At 37.2% G+C, this 24,875-nt stretch overlaps 1 protein-coding gene across 3 annotated transcripts in view; it reads left to right on the top strand.

Annotated features, from left to right (window-relative positions):
• Positions 1-24,875, top strand: part of dlg2 (discs, large homolog 2 (Drosophila)) — a 137,242-nt gene that overhangs the window by 15,110 nt on the left and 97,257 nt on the right. For 2 of the 3 annotated variants that reach the window (XM_043250936.1, XM_043250937.1), the window contains 2 exons: positions 753-910; positions 4,083-4,148. In XM_043250936.1, coding sequence (XP_043106871.1) covers positions 753-910; positions 4,083-4,148 — 224 coding nt within the window. Of the gene's footprint in view, positions 1-752; positions 911-4,082; positions 4,149-9,223; positions 9,735-24,875 lie in introns of those variants that run through there. The other variant, XM_043250939.1, reaches the window with a different exon arrangement.

The raw sequence follows: 24,875 nt of genomic DNA on the forward strand, positions 1-24,875 counted from the left end.
GAAGAGAGTTGACCCATAATATAATACAGCTTACAGCACCTCCGACCTCATTTAGTATCACTTAACATAATGACTTTTGTATCTTCTCTGAAAATTTGGTATATAGAAACAAGAGAACAATATAAGTGTGTGTGTGTGTGTGTACGTGCATACGACTACAATATACATTCCAAAACCTGTTTTTGTAGACTGGCTTAAATATAAGCTGTTTTTAGACTAACAAGAAAGTTTTGAGTATTGAAAATTACACAATTTTTTTTTAAGTACGACGACCACTAGGTAGGTTAGTAGGTTATATTAAAATATCATTTGAATTTCTTAGTTCAAGACCTCTTTCAAATGTTCCTACACATTTGATATTTAGGTAAATAACCGCTTAGGTTTTGTGTAGTTATGGAATGTAAATTATTGGAAAGCCCTACATATTTTCTCATTATGATTTGACTTGGAGTCTGTTTGACTAAGCTAGCTAGAATTTGTGTCTAATCACACTTTTTGACCCAGAAACACAAATTAATCTGTACCATGGCTGCCGCTCAAATCTGCAGCTTTTATTTTCCAACTAAACAAGCATGTGTTTGACTGCTCTTTCTCTGTCAATCTCTCACCCTCCCTTATTTCTTATTGTTCTGGATTCATCTAAATGCCAATGAACCAATCTAATAAATTGCCTGTGTTTAATTTGAGCTGCAGCCAGCTGCAGCCAGCTAAAGATTATTTCGGTTTTTGACCTCCCTCTCTATTCTCTCTAGATATTCAGGAGTTTTATGAAGTGACCCTGCTGAACTCTCAGAAGAGCTGTGAGCAGAAGCTGGTGGAGGTGAATCACATGGCTGAGCAGTGGGAATACACTGCCACCAACTCAACCTCACCCACGGAGTGTCCGCAGCCAGCCTCCACGCCGCCGGAGGTGAGACTAAACAAAAGGATAGATTTGCGATACAGGATTGAGTCGTAGTCTGAGACAGCGGGGATATCCAGCAATGAGGTTTCTTTCATTTAGTTCAATTAAGGAATTTCTGTCTATACTGATGATATTCACCCTCTGTTTTTTATGATTGAAGTTCGTAAAATTAATAGACTAGATAACTTGATAGGGCACAAAAAAATGCGTTCAAAGAAATAAAAGGATGGGGGTTTATGTGATTTTAAATGGGAAATTGAATTAAACAATAACAGAAGGAGATTGGAAACAAAGTTTAAAAGCAAATTTAAGGACCGTACAATTTCTATATTGGCAAGAATACGTTAGTATGCACCACTGTTCTTGGGTAGTTAGGAGAAGTTGGTCTTGAAGGATGTTTTTATACAATTCTTTATTCATGGCTGTGTTCTTAGGCAACATTTGGAGTGAGCCCAATCCCTTGGCTGAGAAGCATTCCCACACATCGATGTTTTACTTTTGGCATGACACAGGACTGATGGTAGCGCTCTGAAAGGGTATTCACGATTTCCCCCCCAGTCCTCAGCAGTCCAATTCTTGTACCTTTTGCAGAATATCAATCTGTCTCTGAAGTTTTTCCTGGAGAAAAGTGGCCTCTTTGCTGCCCATCTTGACACCAGGACATCCTCCAAAAGGCCTTGCCTCAATGTGCATGCAGATACACTCACACACTTCTGCCATTCCCGAGCAAGCTATGCACTGCTGCTTCTCCGATCCCGCAGCTGAATCAACCTTAGGAGACAAATGTTTTTAGAATGGCACAAAAACATTCTCCAAGAGCTACTTTGTCCAGCCACCCAAGAACATTTTAATGACAAATAATGCCTTTTCCAACAAAATGGAGCACCTTGCCATAAGGCAAAAGCGCTAACTTAAAAAAAGTGGATCGGGGAACAAAACATCAAAATTTTGCATCCATGGCCAGGCAGCTCTCCAGACCCTAATCCCATTGAGAATTTGTAGTGAATCCTCAAGAGGGAGGCGGACAAACAAAAACCTCCAAATTCTGACAAATTTCAGCATGATTGCATATAATTATACCTTATTATACCATAGTCACGTCTGACAAAAATATCTAAAAACACTGAAGCAGCAGACTTTGTGAAAATGAGTGTTTGTCTCATTCTCAAAACTTTTGGCCATGGCTGTATATTTTTTAAATATTTATATGTTTATATTTCTATAATAAAAAGTAAAGGTTGTAGAGGCCACGCCCCATTCTGCCTCAGAGAACTCTGCCAGCCTGAGACTGACTGCATGTGTCCCTAATGCCAAAATAGCCTGTGTTCTGTCCGAGCTAAAAGTAATTTGATGGTTTATTTTGGATCTTTCTGAAGTCTATAGCTTGTTGTGTAGGCCAGTTGAAGAGAGGACAGTCCTCTTGAGGGAGGGTTTATCTCGCAGCTTAGAGTCAGTTGACAAAACTCTGCTTTCTCTCGTAGCTTCACTGACTTCTTGTTGTTTTACTGTACAGACAGTAAAAATATAGATGTTCTAATTTTCCAGATTTATTTGTGATGCTGCTCTTGGAGATAATGTAGACATTAATCAAAATCCTGTGATTTTTTTTTTTTTTTTTTAATTTTCTCTTTGGAAAAGCTGGAAAAGCACCCCGTATGTGTTTGAGGCCTTGTCAATCTTGTTCCGTGATGACGTTTAGTGGAAAGGCTTGTCACAGTGTAATTAAAGGCAGTGAATGAAGTTGTAGATATCTGAAGAATACGAATGGCTCCACAGAGCTGTATGCAGGCAGTTCTCTTTGTCTTCTCAGACGCTGGTGAATTCCGCAGCATTGCTCAGGACTGCTGACACATCAGCACTCACAAAAGCATAAAACATGTCAGTCAAACACCTACTGATAAAATGGTACAAGTGTAGTAGAGACTTCATGTGATTAATGAATCCAATTTTCTGAGAAAGCGAGATTATACCGGACTGAAAAGGGCCTCAGACGAGATTCTTGTTGCTCAGCGGATGGCATTAAAAAACAGAGCGGAAAGATTAGCTTGATGTATTTTAAATAACTGCGTTATTAAATACAAAGCTCTAATAAGCATATAAGGTTTTCAAGTGTGAAATGTGATTTATATATTCCTATATTGATTGGTGTTTTTATTCATTGTGTAGTTTTTTTATTTTATTTCATTTTTGTATTTTATTGTACTCATATATATATATTATATATATATATATTTTTTTTGCATCCAGCCACTAGGGGAAGCTGTCTCTGTGTAAGTTGTGTGTCTTGATCCCAGCGTCTCATGGTCTCATAAGACAGAAGGACACCGTGATGACATGAGGATCATCAGCATTTAAACTTTGACATATAAAACAAGTCAGCTATTACATAATAAAATTCACAAAAAAAACTTCTTAAAAAAAGCACTTCTTATGCTAATGAAATTGTTTGCCAGTTGTCGTTTCTTTTAAAAGAAACAGATTCTTACATTAAGGGAAGATGTATCAAACTGATCAAACGTTACACTAAATGCATTTTAATGTTACAAGAGATGACTATTTCAAATAAATACTGTCCTTTTGAATGTTCAGTTATTTAAAGAATCCTGAAAAACATATCAGTATTAAGCAGAACAACAATGACTTCTGAAGGATCTTTCACAGAAGAGGAATGACTGCTGCAATGATGTATTATCATTACATTATACATAACGTAAATTATTTATTCAAAAGATGCAGCTTTGGACACAAGTACACAATACTTGACTAAATAAGTGCATGTGTGTTAGAGAGAGCGTCTGTGCTGCTACACTGTTATATAAGTGTTGTGTTTGTGAAGTTCAGACTGATGAGTCTGGCCTTCTCTCTTTAGCTTGCCTTATACATTATATATTATTTGTGAGCAAAAGTTCCAAGCAGAATTTCAACTTAATTCTTAATTCTGTGCAGATAAAATGTTTTAAATGATACATTAATGTATAATGCATAAAAGCGATATTGCACTCAAAATCATGCTTTTAGTCTGAATATCATGCATGCTCTTGACCATCGATAGCTCATTTTATTGTCATATTGTTTAAATGGATATCAAGAATATCAATATTCGTCTTTCTGTTTAAGAATGTACCAGACATTAGAGAGAGTGTTTTTTTTATCTGAACGAGTGTGTTTTTGTTCTCAGCTGAGAGAAGAGAGTCACATGGAGCTGACAGTAGAAGAGCCTGCTGCAGGAAGCACCAATACAGAGGTGAGAAACACGCAACATTCCTTGTGGTATTCAGACAGATACAGACTGTCGTATGGCAGTGTTTACACCAGCTTCGCATGAGTAATGCGGGCAGAGAGGTATTTTCCTTCCCTCTTCCGGATGATTTATATCCATTTGGAGGGACGCCTCAGACTGTTGATAAGTGCTATATCGATTAAACAGTGAGAGGTTTTATGAGGGGTTTTTCATAACATAGCTATTCATTATCAAAATCAAAATGCAGGGACATTGAGCGTTTGTCACATTGCTGTGTTTGTCAGTTTGGTCCAGAGTTAAAGAAAGAATCATTTTGCTTTTGCTGTCTGTTTTTACATTCATTTTAGTTTTTGCATTTGCCATTTTGGCATCTCACTAAATATTAACCAATAAATACCCTATATTATTTCCCGTTAAATATGTAGTCACGCTTAAAAATGTGCAATGCAAATTAATTTAATATTGTTTTTATTCTCATCCCTTAACGCGAGTCCAGTGTCTGGCTAACTTAGAGTTTATTTGGTAAATTATAATTTTTTAAAAATAATTTTTATAAATTATTATTATTATTTATAATTTTTATAATTTTTATAAATATAATTTTTTATCATTTTTTATCATTTTTATAAAATAAAATTGAGAAATAAGCTTAATGTAGTATTATCCTTATTTATTATAATTTTTTATTTTAGCATATTATCCTAAAAAAAAAGAAGGCAAACTAATTAGAAGACTTCTGCAAAGTAGCTTTGACATCGACACATTATTAGTTATCATCTTAAAACTTATGTATCAGAGCACCTAGATTTTTGCAATTTGCGAATAAGTCACAAAGAGCAACAGATGATGCTACGCTCACTATGGTTGATACTTTAATATGGTTGATCGTTTACAACAAGCAAGGACATATGTACATGTTTTTTTTATTTATTATACATCTGCTTTCAACACCATGCAGATACATTTACTTTTAAAATGAAAACACTTACACAAGCATTTGGGAACTTTGATTGATTTCAAAGTACATTTTCATACATTTGTATGACATAGCAGTTAGAAGGAAAGCTTTGGCTATAATTGGAGATATAACGCACCCTCTGAAGTATGTCTTTGAGTTGTTACCATCCGGACACAGTTACAGGACATTGAAGGCAACTAAAGTAATATATAAACACATTTGCAATGGAGTCTTCTGAATAAAGGGTGGAATCAAAATGTTTTAGGTAGGTATTTATATAGGTTTTAGGTATTAAGTATTTATTCGATGTGTTATGTGAATTGCACTGATATGTGAATTGTATTATGTCGTGTGTAAGCGAGACCTAAGACCAATTTTCAGCCAAGGCTGAACAATAAAGCGACTATTTAAATGCAATATGGAAGTTATCTGTGCAGAGGAGCTGATCGGTGACAGTGGCGTTCATGAGAGACTCGTCTTCTCCTGGAAAAAAGCTCTCTTAATTACCTCTACACTATCTGGCAAGGAAACTCCATGCTCCATTGGGAATTTCAAGAGAAATGAAAAAAAAAAAACCCTTGAAATTAAGATAAGCTTTCACCTCATTAAAAACTTCTACCTTGTCTGAGTCGAAAAGTTTGAAGATGTGCCATTTTTCTCAGCATTTAAAATCAAAAGGGTTTGGGGAAACCTTTGGAACAGAAGGATTTAAAATGAGTCTGGCATCCTTTGTCTGTATGCACTGTTAATGGGTGGCTAGGATCGAAGTTTGAGCTGTGTATTTGTGTATGTGGAGCCTGTTTTTCTGCCTTTTTTGCCAGTACAGCTCCCATCTCGGAGGCGTGTTGATCTCCAGTAATTGCCACCACTGTCTAACTCAACCAGCTCGATGCTTTCAGCATTTACCCAGCAGTGAGAAATACTCATACGTGCAGGAGCACATGCTTCTATTCAAAAAACCTGTTTCTGAGCTAGAATCATTTCAAAAGGAAACCTATAACAGCCCATATCATAGAAGGCAACATATTGTGTAATTGCTCTGACCTTGTGTCAGTATAAATTCAATCGTGCTTTGTACCAATATGAGCCTTCAGCTAGTCGATGAGTGACCCACATATACTCAAGACCGAACCAAGGACTCTGAGTTTTAGACATCTGTGGCTTTTATGTTTTTTGAAAAGAGGGCAGAGCCAATTATAGGCAGGCACAAAGACAAACCCAAATATAGCTGGAATAATACAGAAAGAATAGATCTGTGAAAGTCCAGACAGGAGGGTGGAGGTCGAAATGAGAGCTTTGGCTTTTTCTGAATGAATCTGCGTCGACTCCCTCTTTTGTTTCTCAAGTGGGACACCTGAACGTCTTGAGGTCGCTGCTGGTTTACCAGATGTCCCGTCCCCACACATGAGAGAGCAGCACTGCCCGCAGGTGTGCCGTCTGCAATCGTTTACAGCTGCTCCGAGCGCTAGGTGCTCGTACAGTCCCACACACACACACACACACACACACAATGCACATAGCTTTGTTGTCGAGTCGGATTGCGATGTTGTGTCCTGCTAAATCAGAGTCATCCATAGAAAATGAGCTTACGCTGAAATAGCGAGGGAGTTGTGGACACAAAGCCTCAGGCCAAAATAAAAAGTCTTAATCTTGCTTACCCAGGAGATTTTCTTTGTGTGTATCGTTGTTCTCATTAAAAAAACATGTAGCGTGGATTGCGGGTCTGTCCTGCTGACCCGGGCATGGGTGATATGAGGATAAAGAGGGTCTGAATGATGAGCTTAAACTCTTAGTAGTTACTAAGAAAGTGCTTTATAGAACGTAACAACTTTTCAGAATCAGTTGATTTGTATTTAGACTAATATGTGCACTGCCAAAATAATTTCCTGTCACATTTAAACAGCTTTTAAACAAAATAAATGTAATTTGTATAACATATCTTTTGAATTTTTCGTGCCCCATCGACATATAGTTTTGTCTTCTTGCATACATTGATCAAAATGTTTTAAGGATTATGCCTAAAACAAAGAAAATCAACCGTAAAAAAAAATTATGTGCATGTGTATGATTAAAATACAATAAATATAATAATAATAATAATAATAATACAATTTGTTGTTTTGTTTTTTTTCCCTTTATATATTATACAGTCTGTGATATGCTTTTTTCAGGGTTATTTTAGCATTAAGTTTAAAAATAGCAGCATTCATTTTTAATATAAATCTTTGTAACATTATAAAAGACTTTACTATTGAATAAAAGTGTTGTTTTCTTTAAAAAAAAAAAGACTGAATTATTTTTGCTACGGGGCGCATTTGCTGCAAACATTAGACACAAAACCCAATTTGCATATGAAAATACAAGCCAAGAGCAGCTACAAGCTTGTGTTTCATTAAAAAATGTTTTAATTACATTTTAGCTTATCTTGCCTGCAATAGACTTATTCAGAGCTTCATTACTAGTCCTTTAGTAAATTTTGTAAACTTTCGAGTCCTCTCCTCTGAAAACAGGGTTGCCATTGTTAGCATAGTGGACAGTGCTAATAGTTTGCTGAGAGTTCATGCAAGGAGAACACAAAACAGATCTTGGCACTAAAACAAAGATTCCCTTGCCAAGTTCACGTTTGAGCGTAAGAGCCACCGTCTCAATGTCCTGACGACCTCGTTTCTTAATTATTCCCCCGTGTCTGTGGGAAAGTGTTGTGGAGAGGAAGTTAAAGCACTCAGTCTATAATGTGATCACTCAAAGCGGCTTTGAGGCCCATCTGCTGAAGGGCTTAGTGTGTGTGTGTGTGTCTGTGTGAGACATAGACATAATGTGTGCAGAGGCTATTGAGATGCTAGATGCAGAATGAAAGCCATGATCAGGGTGCTGTTTTGCGAGGAGCTGGAATTGGAGGAGCGCGCGGTGTACAGACAGCAGGTAAGACTCGAGAAGATGAGCAAGACAAGAAACATAGCAGGTCTGGGTAGTAATGCAGCTGTTAGTTCGATAACTACCCCTCCGTTCCAGACAATCCCGTGGTCATCAGCTGGAATTTTAAGTGCTTGGAGATGCTCGCATAAGAACCTTTTCTGTTTTTGTATTTGTACAGATATGCTGAGTGGACGCTCTTTTTTTCTCCTTAAACAGAGATTTAGACATGCAATAGCAGTGTTTCTTTGATTCAGTATATTGTTTTTTTTCCCCCCAAGAAGCTGTTTTCATTTGATTTAATTGGATTGATTAATTTACTGATCGATTAAGTTTGAATTAATTACATTTGAGGTGTATAATGTAATTTTTCAAAGGGTTCCCCAACATATTTAACTAAATGATTCATTCAGTGATTCATTCAAGAATTTATTTAGTATTATTATTGTTATATAGTGCTACGAACAAACACAGAAAACCTGAAGCTCTTTTATAATTTTACATATTTTATTTCTATAAAATTAATATTATACTTCATACATTTCATTATTAGGTTTTACTTGCTTTGTTATAATTATTCCAAAATATTTTTTCTGCGTTAAAAAAAGTCATGCAGGATTGGAAAAACGTAAGTAAATAATGAAAACATTTCCATTTTGGGGTAAACTTTGCATTTAACTAGTAATAGGCTGACTTATGAAGTAATTTGATCTATTTCTACTGAAGTAAAGAATTTTACCCCAAATCTATTTTTGTTCTCATTCCTATCTACACTGATAAATGTCCACGATCCTCTAAAGATCGAAATCTCCCCTTCTGTGGTCACATTTTGTTCTCAAGACTGTTTTATTTATTTTCCACATGACATAAACACTTCATGGTTGTTATTTATGCCTTCAGTAAGCAGCTTTTCTGTTTATTCATTTAAAGTGCCGAGGAAGGTCTTGATATAAAGAACAGATGTGTGATGCATCAGGCCTGATGTGCCAATCTCTGCTGAGGCATTGCTGCAGTTCCCTCTCCGTGACGGCTGCCTCTTTGTCTTGAGTCTGCTCGCTAGCCCCGTGCACTTAAAAGGCAGGTTACTTGAGCTTACCAACGGTTCAGTGGTTTTCCAAGACGCCCCAAAATAAACCCTGATTGATGTTGTCAAGGTCAGCGTGAACTGCTTACTCACTCCCCTCTCTTAAACCCTCCAAACTCCCCATTCTTGCACTTCATTTATCTGCACAGCTGGCTTGGAATCAGCTTAGCTCTGCCTCAAACAACCGAAGGAGGAAAAATCTAAACTCTCAGTGAGTACAATAGCTGTTTTCCCAATCGTAGCGCAGATTCTCCCAGCTCTCTCGTCTGCGAGGGGCGAGCGCGTCTGTTTTCTCGCGCATGGGTGTGCGCGTGTGCGGCGAGCTCCAGAGGAGGAGGGATGCTCTGTGATCTCAGCAGCAGCAGAGGCAGCAGTCTGAGCCCCAGCCATGCGGCTGAGCAGCGGATAGCGCTAACAAGCGCCGGGCTGTAGGACTACGGCAAGACCATGCCTGCGCAGAGAGAGGACCCTCGCTTCTGTCAGCGTTAGCTCCAGCCGTGCCTTCGTTCATCTCCCTTTCAGTCTCTTTCTTCTCTGTCACCTCTTTCAATTTGTTAATGTGGTGCTGATGAAGGGAAAACTAGCTTGAGCTGTTTGGCTCAGGATGGATTGTCTGTGTATTGTCACAACTAAGGTAAGGAGAGCTTGGAAGCGAGTGAGAATTGAATGAGTATGAAAGGGAAGAAGCTTTTTTTTTTGTCCTTCCAGCTGTGAGTGTGTGTCGGCAGGGTGTTATTTGTTTCTTATTTCTTTTGATGTTTCTTTTAAAATGGACTTTTTAATGTTCGTTGGTTTACGTGTTGCATTGTATCAGGCTTAATTCCCACGTCGCCAGCTCTGTGGAGCCATCAAGGCGTAAACTTGTCGGAAACTTGCATCCACAGATAACGAGCCTCTCTGTAGGCAACGGGGCTTTTAGCTCCTCAGCAAGCCGAGGAGCCAGACACAGCGCTGGTGGAATACATTATTGATGGTCAGTCCATCAACAAACGTTCCAAGGCTTTATCGGATTTTCCCGCCTTCGTTGGTGCAGGTATCCGGACAGGAAGCCCTTTGAGTGGCATTAAAGGATTGAGAGTGCCAGTCTGCCAGCAGTACTTGGGCTAATGGGGTTTATTTCACTGGAGCAGAGCCGCTCTGTTTTCATGCTTCTAAATATACAATATGAGTGATTTGATCTTTGCATCTCTCTTCGGTTGAATGTGCTCCGTAGACTTGTCAGTGAGGGAGGGCTTGTGTCTAATGTGTAGACAGCTATCGCTTTCATTCACAATCAGTGTTGCAGCTGCAATTCACCATCCGAACTGAAATATTAATGTTTGTATTTTCGTGCTTTGTTAAATCAATGCTAGAAGTGCCATTGTGATGGTAATGCGGGCAGCTTGAATCTGTGCGGTGAATTCCAAATGTGGTCCTACTACAGCTGAACGGCACCCACCTTAGCGCTGATTCTTAAATGGTTAGGTGCGTTTTGTAGAAAGTTTTTAAAACCTACAAAAATGGCTGATTAATATAAGGCATCTTCGGTAGTTTTTCCATACCTTTTGAAGCAGGCGGTGCAGTGATTGTTATTTAGCAAGAAATTCGTTTGTAATAAATAAGCTAATCAAAGAAAAAAAATCGTTACAGGTTCCAAAAAATTGCTGAGCAGCACATTTGCCTAATGTTTAAAACATTAACAATAATGATATGAAAGGTTACTTTTAAAGAATCATCGCAATATTATCGTTCTTACTGTATTTTTGATTAAATAATTGCAATCAGTGCTTTGATGATGTAATACCCTCCAGTCCCAGCTGAGTTGCTTACTCAGATTTTTGCTTTCAATTCCTTAGTCACCCACAGGAATTATTTTAAGCTTTTTTTCTTCAGTTGGACTTTGTGAATCATCATTCATGTCTTATGAAAGAGAAGTGTTTTCTCTGCTCTGAGTGGCTAGGTCAACTTTTTCTTAGAAATAGACATTTCCTTAAGTTTTAAGGTACAGAATGATCCAGAGGGCAGCTTACCCATGTAGCCCAATACATAATGTAGTGATAGCAACTAATTGCATAACACTAGAACTGTCATCCACAGGGTCCCTGGACATCATTTGGGTCTTCTCTTTTCAGTCCCAATAAGTAGGCTTAACCTAGTTACTCATTTTTTAATGAAACACTATTTACTTAAACACTCATGGCTTTGCTTTCTCTTTAGTCTTTACTAACTCCTTCCTGCTTCCAATGTCTGTCTTCATGCTGAAAATAGTTGTGTCTGTTATTTCTGTTAAGCTAAATCATTTTTACTGCTAACCCCAGTTGCACAAGATACATAGAGACTATAACAGGCCAACTGCTCAAGAAAACAACCAGACCTGTTTAGGAAGCACCGGGCTTTGCGGTTAAAAGAGCACAAACCTGGTTTGTAGCAATTTAGCAGTGTAATGATGCTGTTGACAGAGATCTGGCTCATCTGTGGCACCCTGGGAAGCACAACTCAGGACTCGTAGGGTAAATCCCTCCATCTGGTAGAAAAGGTGAAATACAAGTGAGAACATTAGATGGAAAGAACAGATACATTTTTGGCCTGCAGAAAGCAGTTTTTCTCTATTGCCTGTAGCCGCTGACTGATGCCAAGATTTAAAGTTGGCCCAATTTGTATAAAGCCTCTATTGATTGATTGTTTATATATTTTTTGTCCATACAGATAATTAAATCTAAGATGATTAAAAACACTTTTACACCTTTGAAGCACATTATAATTTGCATGTATTACTTCCAGAAAATATATTGAAATTATGGGGAAGGCGAGGTGTTGCGAGCCGAATTGGAGCTGGTATCACACACACGAGTGCCATTGCAATCAGTATTGAAAAACAGATTTAGAAATTCATGAACTTTTCATTGTACCATCAGGAGAAAGACAGTCACTGAGAGAACAAGATCTTGTTGAGGGAATATCCTCTCTCACAAGAACCAATTATATTGTACACGCTGAGAGTCATTATGCTGCGCTTCATCACAGGAAGTCTTTCCTCCAACAATGCCGTTGTCAGTTTTTTTTTTTTTGCACTCTGGCTGTAAATATTTCGTGTGAGTTCCTTCTATTTTAAGCAAGTGAAGTGTACACGCACATCCAACGCCCTCCACCCCCTGCCTCTACTTCAGATGCAAGCAACAATATATCTGCATCTGTCTCTCTATCTCTCTTTCTGTGACTTCCTCCACTCTCTTCTGGGTAGTTAATGTTACGTAATAGTTTGCAGGATGCACTCGGTAGGTTAAGGCTGAGAGAATATCATCCCACACACGCGCTGGGTGTTCATGTGTGTGTTTCAGTCCCCCATCGCAGCTGTTTTTAGTGGCTTGGACAGAGGTGATGTAATGACGATCTCTGCCTCCACCCCAGCAGGGCAACCCTCTCTGCTCGCTCTCCTCTCCTCCGCTGGACGGTGTGGGATCTATGGTTCATCTGCGTAGGAAACACTCATTGATTTATTTTTTCTGGCCCACGAGGCCACTTGATATAGTCTCTCTGTAGCTTTAGGTAGAGCTGAATATGTCTGCAGTTCTTCTGTTCATTCATTCAGGTGGAGGTGTAAAAATTGCAATCGACATTGCCTACATTTTTGAGGAGTTTTAACACTTTATGGCTTAAAGTACAGCTGACGCCAAGGATGGTAGCTATAATGATAAAGTTTTAATGAAAATAGGGAAGTTCACGCTACAGCTTTAACATTAATGGCATAGAGGAACAGTACACTGTAAAAATGTTTCACCTTAAAAAACTTGTTACTCCACTAAAAAAAATAGTTTAGTCAGCTAAAATAGTTGTCACTTAAATTAACATTAAGTAACTGAAAAATTAGGTTTAATCAACTAAAAAAAATAGGCAGCAGGGTAACAAGTTATTTTAAGTTGAAATTTTTTTTTTACAGTATATCTTTGAAATTACTTTCAGTACTTTTTTTTCAGTTGATGAGTAATAAAAATACAGACAGCAATTTAGAATACCCAAATATAAAGGTCGATGCAGTAGATATCTAAACTCTCTAAATAGAATTCTCCAAAGAGAATGTTATCATATGTTTGTGTGGATATTATTTTAGAATGATCATTCTTAGTGTGCATTGGCCTTTACTGAAGTTGTTGCTGACATTGAATAGTTGGAAATTAGTGTTGTTAAACGATTAATTATGATTAATCAATAAATACAAAATAAATATTTTTGTATGCAAAAATGCATAGTATTTGTATGTGTTCTGTGTATATTATGTATATATAAATACACATACATGCAGTATATATTTTGAATATATTTACATGTCTATATTTATATATTATAAATTTCAGATATTATAGCTTTCAGATAATACTAGCTTACCCTTATCTTCCAGTCTTACTTACTTTGGTTTAAAGCAGAAGGCTCTCTGTCTAGGAGGTCTTTTAAAAAAAAAAATAATAATAATAGATTTAATATGAGTCATCTGTAAATCAGCAGAATAGGCACAAAATGGAATACTGTTTTTACCTCTGTAAATGTTTTGCAATCATCCTTGTATGGTGCACCCTGTAGAGGAACGTACATTCAATTAGTCCTAGGGTTAATGTCTTGTGAATGTGACGCTGCTCTCTAGATCAGGGTGAGTAGCTTTGCAGTACTGCTGAGTTTAGAAAAGACTTTCTGCGTCTCTGGGCGCCCCCCTAATCCTCTCATTGCATTTGAAGATGTACCAGAGCTAAAGATGTGCAGTGGAGCCGGGACAGCAGATATTTTCAAAGCGCTGCAGTGACATGAGGTCAAGTACGAAGACTAGACAGTTGATTTTGGCTCATTTAGTAAGCAAAGGGTCAAGAAAAAGGCTGAAGACCAAAGTGATTTAAGCTGCTGTTTACTACCTGATAAACATCTCTAAAATACACTTCCATTGAAAAGTTATAAAGGGTCTGTAATTTTTTTTTTTTTTTTTTTTTTTGAAAGAATTTATTTGACAACCTGGTCTCATAAAAATATGGACCTCTCTGTGCGCTTGTGCAACATCATTTTTCTTGTGCCTTACTGCAAGTTTTCTTTCTGAACTGAAGTTACACAGCATTTAAACCGGAGCTCCTCGCCACTTAAGTACATCTCCATACTCTGTGAGCTACCAAACAAACCTTTGTCTATGAAAACCCAAATATATGAAGCAGGATATGTGTAATGCTAATATTCAAAAACATCAGTTTTCAAATATCCCATGATATTAATATTGTTTTGAATTCATACCCCGATATTAATCGAAACTCTGTAAATTTGTTATGAAAAGGAATGAAGGTGTCAGAGTTTTACTGCCTCTAGTGTTAATTTTTTTTTTGGAAACTGTCTCACCTAAAGGTGCACCAAGGTCTGTTTATGCCGTGAGACCAGGTAGGTATTTGATCACCAATACAGTAAAAAGTCATGTAGTGAAACTGATTCATTGCTGTAAAAGTGTGTAGCAGAGACAAATAGGGGACAAACTTTGGGACATTCTGCTTTGCCGACTTTACTGCTTTACAGCTAAGTTGTCAATCATCTTGTCACAGTTATCGCCATCCACATTTTGTAAAATTTTATTTCCTAACGTCCTGAAGTGAAATGAAGAGGCACAGTCATGGGTCATTCATGCCGAGAACTCTCCTCATGTGTTTGCATAATGATGCGCAGAAAAGTAGAAAGTTAATGACCAGACGTGGCTTAATAAAACTTCAAAAAGTAAAGAAACTGTGAGTTGATCCCCTTAGCTGTTGTATGAACAGACTTTAAACCTCTAAAGTTGTTCATATATTAAAGGGGATTACATTTTAGTTGTTTTCTCTTTTTACAGTGCTTTCCAAAACTCAATCTTCCTTAGTCTAACTGACAGATATTCATCAAATAAATAGTCTAAATAGCTGTTACTTTTATTACACAGAGCTATTGTTGAAGGCTGTGGTTTTGCTGCAAACTATTGATGGCTGTAGCAGAGAGGGTTTACTCTGCATGTTAAAACCCTTTAAAACACTCGGAAACCTGTTTGAAAGCAGTTTTATTTTCTTCTGAAATTCACTCTGGTGCTGGAATGTTCACTAGTGCCTGCAGGGAGCTTTAACGTGCTCACTTATGCATTTACGGCAACCCCGCTGGCCACATAATCCACTCTATAGCAGAATATGCAAAAAATGTGGTTCCCTGTAGTTTTATGGGAAATAACTCCTGCGGTGTGACAGTGGTACAGTGAAATGGTTATATTGTTACACTATTGTGCGGGATTGCCCCAGTTTTCCCACTGACACCTCACATAAAGTGGTATGATTACCCAACCCTGAGGAGTTTTGAAGAGGTCTGTTTGTAAGGCGCTTAATGAGGTAATAACTGTGATCTACTGAAAGTACAGAGGCAGCTGAGGAGAGTGGGGCCGCTCTGATGGAGGTCCTCTGTGTATCCAGTGATAGACTCTGAGCACTCAGATTTGTGCTGTGAAGTGTGTGATGTATGTTAATAAATGTGTCTGTGCTGCAGCCTCCAGGGGCTTTAGAGTACCCTTGGATCAGAGATGGGGATTTGCATGGCCTTGGTATTGAGAGGGATGTCATGCAACGTCACACGCAAGCACATTTGTTATCATCATGTTACCATGGTATCATGTACTTTACATTTATCTTCTGTTCTAGACATTCTACTAACTCTGTAACTGTAACATATCAACGATATGTCAGCTAATTCCCATTAATTTGCGACTACATGTCTACTAACTCTCAGAGGAGACTGTTAGGTTAGGTTTAGTAGAGTGAGTTGTCATATATGTCATAAAGTATACTATCATAAAGTTTCTCAGTCAATATGTTGTATGTTGTGGACCCAACAAAATAAAGTGTTAAAAGTTATGAAGACACTATATTAGTACTCTAAGTACTAGTGCTGCTAGTTAACATTTAGTTGCAGATTTACTTACTGTTAGTAGAAGGCCTGAAGTGGACTATCGAATTGAAGTGTTATCAAAATAAATAAAATGAATAAATTATATAAAAAATAAATAAAAAACTAAAACTAATACAACCACACACACCAAAATCAAAATATGTAGTACTGCAGTATAACAAAATCTAGACTAGGTCTTTTCCAAAATATGACTTCTATTGATTTTATACGAAGTTACATTTTGACTGACACCGAATTAAATAAAATGCATGGATTGACATATATTTTTGCACAATACTAAAAAATTCCTAACTATATTAATTTTATATAGATACTATACAGTCTACTACTATCTACTACTAATTACTATAATTATACAGTCATGGTCCCATTAATATTTAGATTTTATGCACTTTTTAACATGCTTTTTTATTTTAGATTCAAGATCAACATTTCAAGTTGCATAAATGTATATTAATGTATTATGAATCAACATGAATTAATAATTAATACTAGATTTATGCTCTAAATATGTTGCTTATTGTTAGTTCGTAATAACATATATATATTAAACGTGGTGTTTAGTGCTAGCATTTGTTTATTTATTTTGATTTTTTTCCCAAATGAGGACAGCCCTAAAAGCTCCTAAGGAAGGTTTTGTCTTAGCACACTTTTGGGGACATTTTGGTTCTCAAGCTATACAAGTACATAGTGCATGTCCAATCTGGCATATGTCCGTCAGGATTAGGGCAAACGCTGCCAGAATCCTGACTGTCTGGAACGTTCCTGTAAAGCAAGCCAGCAAGCTCAACAAGCATGGAGTTGTAGTAATATTTGATGTTGTGTATGTGTGAGTCAGACAGAAGCCTGAAAACACACACGCACGCACGCACACATTTACGACAAAGTAAATTATGCATAATCTACCCAAACGTGACTTCATCCTACAAAAAAAAAATAAAAAAGGGAAGGAGACTGACATAGAAAAGATTTGTTCTATGCACAGTTATATAATATATAATTCACTGTTACCTTAGCAGAATCCCTTCAAGATGTGTTGAGTGTGCCTGTATTGGGTGAGATGAGGTGGTTTTAAAAAACTTGACAGGCACGTTTGATTGTACCAGTCAGGACACATACTTGTATCAGTCAGTCTTTAATGTATCACTGTCAGAGAAGGAGAAATATAATTTGAGTTGTATTTATTTTCTTCGTTCTTACTCAGTACATTTGCTTATGCAAAGTTGTACATGATGGTGTTGATGTTGATTCAAATATTTAATTCTGTTTTAAGAAAATGTATTTATACCCCTCACATACTGGTCCTATTTAACTGTATCATATAGATCTATGGTGTTAAAGGGGTGTTTTCCTTTCCCTTTGGAGTGTTGCAAATAGTGCATAGGTAAGATCCCTAAAGTTGCAAGGAACAACGTTTCAAAACCAAAGAGATATTCTTTATAAAAGTTATGAACTAAAATGGCTCATTTAAACATGGCCCCACTTTTTTGCTCTGCAAGGACAGTCTGGCGCTTCTGACTCACACCCTTTAAGTAAGTTATGCTTTCTTATTGAAACAACCTGCTACTTACTATTAAAAGTAGATTACATTAGAGTAATGCTTGTCATTTCTCCAATCACTAATACAGACATGGTCATGTTTACGAGACGCAAAGCAACGCGTAAAAAGACAGTACTAAGTAATTATAATCAGTAATTATGTCCCCACTGGATGCAACAAATGGCTCATTTATTGTTTTTGTGTCACAGAGTCAGGTCATGGCATCACGATATGGTAAGGGGCGTAACATTTTGATCACGCTTGAGGTATTCGGCCAATCACAATGCTTTGGATAGCTGACCAATCAGAGCACATTTTGCGTATTTTTTAGCTAAGTGTTTTTTATGTATGAATGTATTTATCTACTTCATTCTTGCCCAGTTCAACCTCTGCATATACATATATTGTGCAAGCTAATTTAGGGTTGTGAAATGTTTTATTAAAATCAAGCAACAATAGAGGTTTTTATGTTCAGGCACATTTGACATGCACTTAGTTTAGCATTGATGATTGTGAGGTATAAAAGAAAGCGGTGCTAAAATTTGGAGATGTTCTTGAAAAGCACCTTGAGCTAACGTTTAGGGGTGTTTTAGTTCTGCGTAACTTTCACCTTAACCGTAACGTAGCTGTCAGTTTGCTTTCACTCCCTGGCTGTCCCAAGAGGGGAAGCGGCTCTTAGGGATGTGGTGACAGAGAATAAGACGCTCTGACATGCTGTAGTATGTCAGAGGGATCAGTTTTGACAGGCTGTGAATAGAAACATTTAGCGCAGTAATTTGCAAAGGCCTCTTAGGAAGCTGTCTGCCTGCTTACAGCCACACAGGGGTCGGACATTTGTCCTTAAAAAGACAAGAAAGGCTCCTAATGTACTGCACAAATGCATGTGACGCATAAAATAGCATTTTCCAGCAATAATTTTACATGCCAGTCATACTTAAATAGGATTTTTTGGTGCCCCTGTGACCTTAATAATAAGGAACTGATTGGCCTTCAGAAAGCACTTGACAGGGTGATATAACATTCATTTTCACTTGATAACATTTATCTTAGTCAGGTCTGTCTAAAACTTTCTCAACTTTTAATTTCCTTTAATTAGACCACCATACAGAACTGTTGAAGGGAAAGCAAGGCTATATAATTATAAAAATACTGAAGCGCAATCAATTCTCTATTAACTTTCATGTAGAGCTACTACAAAGTGTTTTGAGATTGAGCCTGTGTTGGATATAATTGGATCTCTTGGTATTCACCCCCAATTCTTTTTTCTAAAGCCACCAGAGATCCCTTAGATAGAAAAAAATTGTTTTTGTTGTTATTGGCATCTTGTTGGTATAGAATCCAGTTGTTTTGTAACTGGTTGAGCCGTTTTGTGACCTCACAACATAAACAGTTTTATCTGTTAATGCTAATAATCTATATGCCGTACCAGATGTGTGTGTGTGTGTTTACTGTAGTTCACTGTAAGATAATTACCTATATCTATGAATTCAATTTATAGATGTAGTTAATTATCTTACATTAAATTACAGTAAAAAAACAGAGGTCAGTAAAATTCCTACTTTTCAGAAATTCAATAAGGATATATTTAATTGATTAAAGTAACAGTAAAATGTACAGTCAAAAAACCCCAGTAAATTCAAAAGTAAAATTAAAGCCTTTTTTCAGTGTTACAAAATATTTCTATTTCAAAAAGTTAAGTTAAGAACTTTAGGTCTGTCATTTATTAATGCTTATAGTCTTGATCCAAAATAAATTTTTAACATGCGAGAAGAACCTATATGAAAATGCTTTTCATGTTTTTGTCTCTGCGACGACCTACCTGTTTTTCTTTGAATATTAGTGACGAAAAGCAGAAGTAATTAGGTCTACCTATGAAACTGCTCCTGTCATTTGTCAAAATATTTTGTTCCTCGTAAAATTTTGATGGTTTTAGTTCAACAGTCTTTGGCACTCGACGAGTGCTGCTTTTGGCCCCAGACTGTAGTAGCTTTTCAAGAACATAAAAGCTGTATCTACCTCACAGTATCATTAAGGAAAAATTACAATACGATGCTTTAATTAGATCTACGCAACTCTATGTGCAATATCTGCTGATGTGGACAATTTTGCAGCCAACCTGATTCCAGCCGCTCACGGCCCGATGTAAAATGAGAGTAACGTAGAACAGAATAACCCCAGTCCTAGATAGATTGAGTGAAGTAGTGAAGCTTTGACTTGTCTCCTCTTTTCCACTGTCAGCGTTTTGAAGATGAGCGCGTCTGTCAAGGGTTTAACGTTCTTTGTATTTCACACTTGACTTAAGCCAGAAGATTAACGTTGTCACCTCATAGGCTGTTTAAGAGGAAGAAGAAAACATTCTGGGTTTAACATGCAACATGCTTATGAAAAGAACTTCATCTTGTGAATTATCAGCACCCTCACAACTAACCACAGCGGCTCTGTTGACTTACACCGACAGCATGCTTATGAAATACGCAGTCATTATCGCCTAATAAACCCAGCAGGGCGATCAGGCCCCTGATGTGAAGCTGCTTACAAAATTATTAAATGCATAGATGGACCATGTATTTAAGAATTCACTTCTGACCAAAATTATAAGTTTTCTTTCATTTCTTTGCGTTGTTTTTTTTGTTAAGTGTGGACTCGTTAAATGAATCAAAATATTACACAATAAATTCAAATTCAAATAAATTGTTAAATAAATTCTACTTTGCTATCACAGGAATAAACTACATTAAAGTATTTTAATGTAATTAAAATATTTTAAACTACATTTAAAATACATTTCCAACTCCCCTATAGCTAAACAGTTGAGCTTTTCCATTTTCATATCCATTTAGCCGATCCCTGGGTCTGGCGGTAGCACTTTTAACTGTAGCTTAGCATAGATCATTAAATCTGATTAGACCGTTAATGTCACTCTCAAAAATGACCAAAGAGTTTCAATATCTGTCCTATTTAAAACTTGACTCTTTTATAGTTACATTTGGTACTAAGACCGACTGAAAATAAAAAGTTTTCTAGGCTGATATGGCTAGGAACCGTACCGTGGGTGAAGCAGGCGCAATGATATTACACAATGCCGGAAAGTGCTTTTGAATGCCTGAACACATTTTTAGGATGCTGTGTAATATCATTGTGCCTGCTTCATCCATGGTACGGCGGCAAAGTTTCTTGATTATTATGCCAGAATCACAATATACTTCCTCTATATTCCTATAGATAATTCAATGATCTATTCTAAGAGCTGAAAGTGCTACCGCTAGAAAAAAGAAAATGGTAAAACTCAACTGTTAAACTCATGAGGGTTTGAAATATGAGAATATTTTCCCCCAAAAATGGCGTGTTCCTTTAAAAAAAAAAGGGGGGGTGGTAGCAACTACTATTTCAAATTGTAATTGTTTCACAATAATTTTGTTTTGTTGCATTTTTTTATTAAATAAATGCAGCCTTGATGAGACTTTAGTAGTTTGTTACACTGAACGCTGATCTCTCTGGGGCAGCTTTTATTACAGTAACAAAAGCTATTTTAGCTTAACAGTTAGCTTGCACAGCATAATTCGAGATAGCTGTCTGTGAGTTTTTTTACCCATTTTGGTAAGCCTTGCAGTGTTAGTTCAGTGTCCCCTGTGTTTTTCTTGGTACAGGGGATTCCAACTGCTTATGTTGGCCAGGGGCCACTTAGAAGGGTGTATGTGTGTGTGTGTGTGTGTGTGAGACAGTATAAACGCAGAGAGGGATTCTCTTGTATTTCAGTCCCTGTATTACTCTTTATCTTTTTCTCCCCCTTTGCGCCAAGTTCGGGTGCAGTATCAGCTCTTAATGCGCACTGACATAACTCATGATCTAACAATGAATGAATATCCTCTTCTCTCCCCCAGGCACATCCTAAAACTACTGTACGTTCTACATATTTAAAGGATTTGTGAGCTGACGCATTCATTAATTCATTTGCTACACAGATTTCCTTGACTGTGGTGTTTGCCACAGTGCCGGGGTGGGTGGTTGCCAGAGCACTGCTATGCTGTTGCTTAGGTGTTCTGTCATATTCTAGTCTGTAGATAATTTTTGGCTGCCGGGCTGATGTGTAACTCAATAATATGTATGATTTGAGGCATCATTCATGTCTATAGCATAAAAGGTAAAAGATGAGTTATGCATTGAAGTTTATGCTTTGGCTTGGATTTTCTCCAGTGAACAAATCATCTTCAGGCAGCCTCAATGTGAGTTTGTGTCCCTGATGCAAAGGGTTTTAAAGCCTTAAGACGATTATTTAGGCTGTTTATGAATATATGTGTAGCTATAGAGTTACTTAAAATGCGGACTTGTGAGGCGTTGGAGCTGTGTCTTATCCATTAGCGTATTTTGAATGCGGAAAAGTCTGCCTTGTTTTCCAGTAAAAATATCTAAATATCCTTAAAGTCAGCATGAATGTAAATCTCTCTCTATGTATGTTTTTCCCATTTCACTCAGAAGCACATCGCAATATCTGTCAGCACGTGTAGTCTTCATTTCAGATAACATATCTGGAATTAGGGTTTCTCACCTTATTGGCATTTTTTTCTTATTTATTTATTAGATGCCTAAATCTCGCAAAAATGATTAGATTTAAGCTTTAACGTTTTTTTGCAATAGATCTTGTTTCAAGTTAAACTGAAATAATAGCAGTAATAGTAATCCATTAACACATTTACTGACATATTTCTTGAGACTTGCTGATATAAAAAATTGCATTAAACCTTATTTGCTGTACTACTTGTCCGCATGGCTAATTTCTTAATATTAAGCCTAAAATGTGTTTTAACGTCTCTGTTGATGAGGATTTAATGATCTTTGAATAATATCCGTTTTTAAATGCAAGATATTTAAAGTAACAAAAATGAGTCCAATTTAGCAGGCTAATCATTTCAAATACATTTTAGTACATTTAATTTTCACCAGGGTCATTTTACAGTTGGATTAAATATAATCTCTTCATATTACTGTGATTTTAACATCAAACTAAATTTCAGGTTTCAGACCAAGATCGTTTAGGGAGGGTGTCCGGGAAGCATCATTTAAGTGTTTAATTCCGGTCACTAGTGATGTTAAAATGACACGCTTCACCTTTAATATGACCTTAAGTGTTTCAACATGCGTATCAGTGTTAAAGCAGGAGAATGATGGAGCGTGTGTGTATGTGCATGAGCGAGAGTGTATGACTCATAGCTTCAGCAGGAGCTGCCTCTGGGAGGAGATATATTTGTGCTTGTTAAAGTGTTTTGGCTTCAGTGCAGCCTTGCCTGCTTGTCTTTCCCGTCCTGTCCACTGTTCCAGCTTATACATCCTTTTTTGTCCAATGTGTCTTTCTGTATCTATTTCTGTCCGAGGCTGAACGTCAGGTCACAGCAAGTGAAGTTTTCCGAGGTTAAAAAGTCCCCCAAAAATCTGACCTCGGACAGAATGCCCGCCATTAACTCTCACATAAACGCTATTTTGGTGCAAAAGCTGCAGTGCCCAGTGGCTAATTGGTAAATTCAGTCGCCTCCGCTCTTTCTCTCACCTCCTCTCTTTCTCCACCCCCTCAGTCTTCTGCCTCAGCACTCCCTCTCTCTTGTCACCCCCTCATCCTCTCCCTCGTTTTCTTGTGGGCTCATGTATACTGTAAAGCTGCTAACCACGGAACAACTAGTTTCCCTGGTAACAGGGAGGCTGGCACCAAAAATATATTCTCTAAAGCATCTCTGATGCCTCCCACTGCATGCTGGCGCTCGCCCGCGCTTCACAACACCACCCAGCTCTGAACTGGCACTCTGATTTACACACTCACACAGTCACATACACTCCCATGTGCTCCTCAGCTGGATATCAGAACAATATTCACTGCGCGGTATAAAAGGACATTGTGAATTGCACCATGAATAGTTACAACATATTACCATGGTAACCATCATTTTTTTACCAGAATACAAACTATATATGTTTGTGTGTGAGTGTGTGTGTGTGTGTGTGTGTGTGTCTTAAGGCCATTTCATACAAAAATGTTCATTTTTTATGGTCTCTTTGTCTTGAAAATGTTATTAAATTACTGAAAATGTAATTCAGTTACTGATTACTCGCCACTGTTCTGATTACTTTATTTCAGAATAGTTCGTTACATTACTAGATATGTTACTTCTTTCTGTGACTACATCCATGAAATCCCAGCATAAGCGCTGCCGATAGATATTTGTTATTAAAGCATCAACATTCACAAAACAATGTTATTTTTAACTGAAGCAAGCATAGGTTGCTCCGTACATGGTTAGGCTGCTTTTATAATGTCTAAAAAGATGACATCGGTTCATCGCAATCTCACAAAGCTCTATTACAACAGAGTGAATGTGTGCATAATGAATCTTTTATAATGTCTACAACTGGTGTGTTATAATGAGAGTATGCACATTTCAGCACTGCACTCCTGATTGGCCATTGCGTGCCGGAAATCAACACTGCTCAATGCAGCAAACACAAGTTATAGCCTATGTAGAAACTTTGCCTGTTAATCGTTTTCGATATTATGTTAGTTTTTGTTGCTTTTGTGCAAAAGATGAATAATGTTTTTTTTTTTTCGTTTTAGATATTTTATGTTTAGATATTTGCAAAGAAATATCTCAACAATGTGTTTTTTAGGGACCAAAAATAAAACGTAACAACCAGAACATTAATAAACCAATATTATTATTTAATAATAGTTAATAAATCAATAAATTGTTGATTTTTATCTATTAAAAGTTAAGGACAAATTAAAGACATTATGTAGTCACTGTAGTAGTAGTAATAACTGCCTTTTTTAAAAAAAGAGTTGGGTGGTAAATTGTCTAAAGTCACTGGCCATCGGCAGGTAAAAAGTTTGTTTTAGGCCCTCTTTCTTTCTTTCTTTCTTTTTCTTACTTTTTTCTTATTTCTGTCTTTTTCTGTGAGGTGTGATTTTAGTTTGAGTACACTCTTTCGTCTCAAGTACTCTAAGTCATTAGCCTTTGTCTCTCCCCCTCTAATTTCATTTTGCTTTAGTGGAGCTCTTCTGCGCTGAGCTGCATTAACACATTCACAGCGCGATGATTAAAGCACTTACACGGTTGACAAGCAATCCAATTCCTGCTGTGCGCACTTTGTTTATCTCAGACAAGTGTAGTTTGTGATAATGTAACAAAATGGCCACGATATCTATACGTTCTTTAACTTGTGTCCACCTCTGCAGACACAGAGAGCGAGAGCCAAATTGAAGATTTTGAGTCAGACTCCTGCCCCCTTGTGTTTGTTACATGCTAGTGCAGTCTGAAGTGTCCAAATTCAGAG

The sequence above is a fragment of the Puntigrus tetrazona genome, chromosome 10, assembly GCF_018831695.1.
Source record: "Puntigrus tetrazona isolate hp1 chromosome 10, ASM1883169v1, whole genome shotgun sequence".
NCBI classification, from domain to species: Eukaryota; Metazoa; Chordata; class Actinopteri; order Cypriniformes; family Cyprinidae; genus Puntigrus; species Puntigrus tetrazona.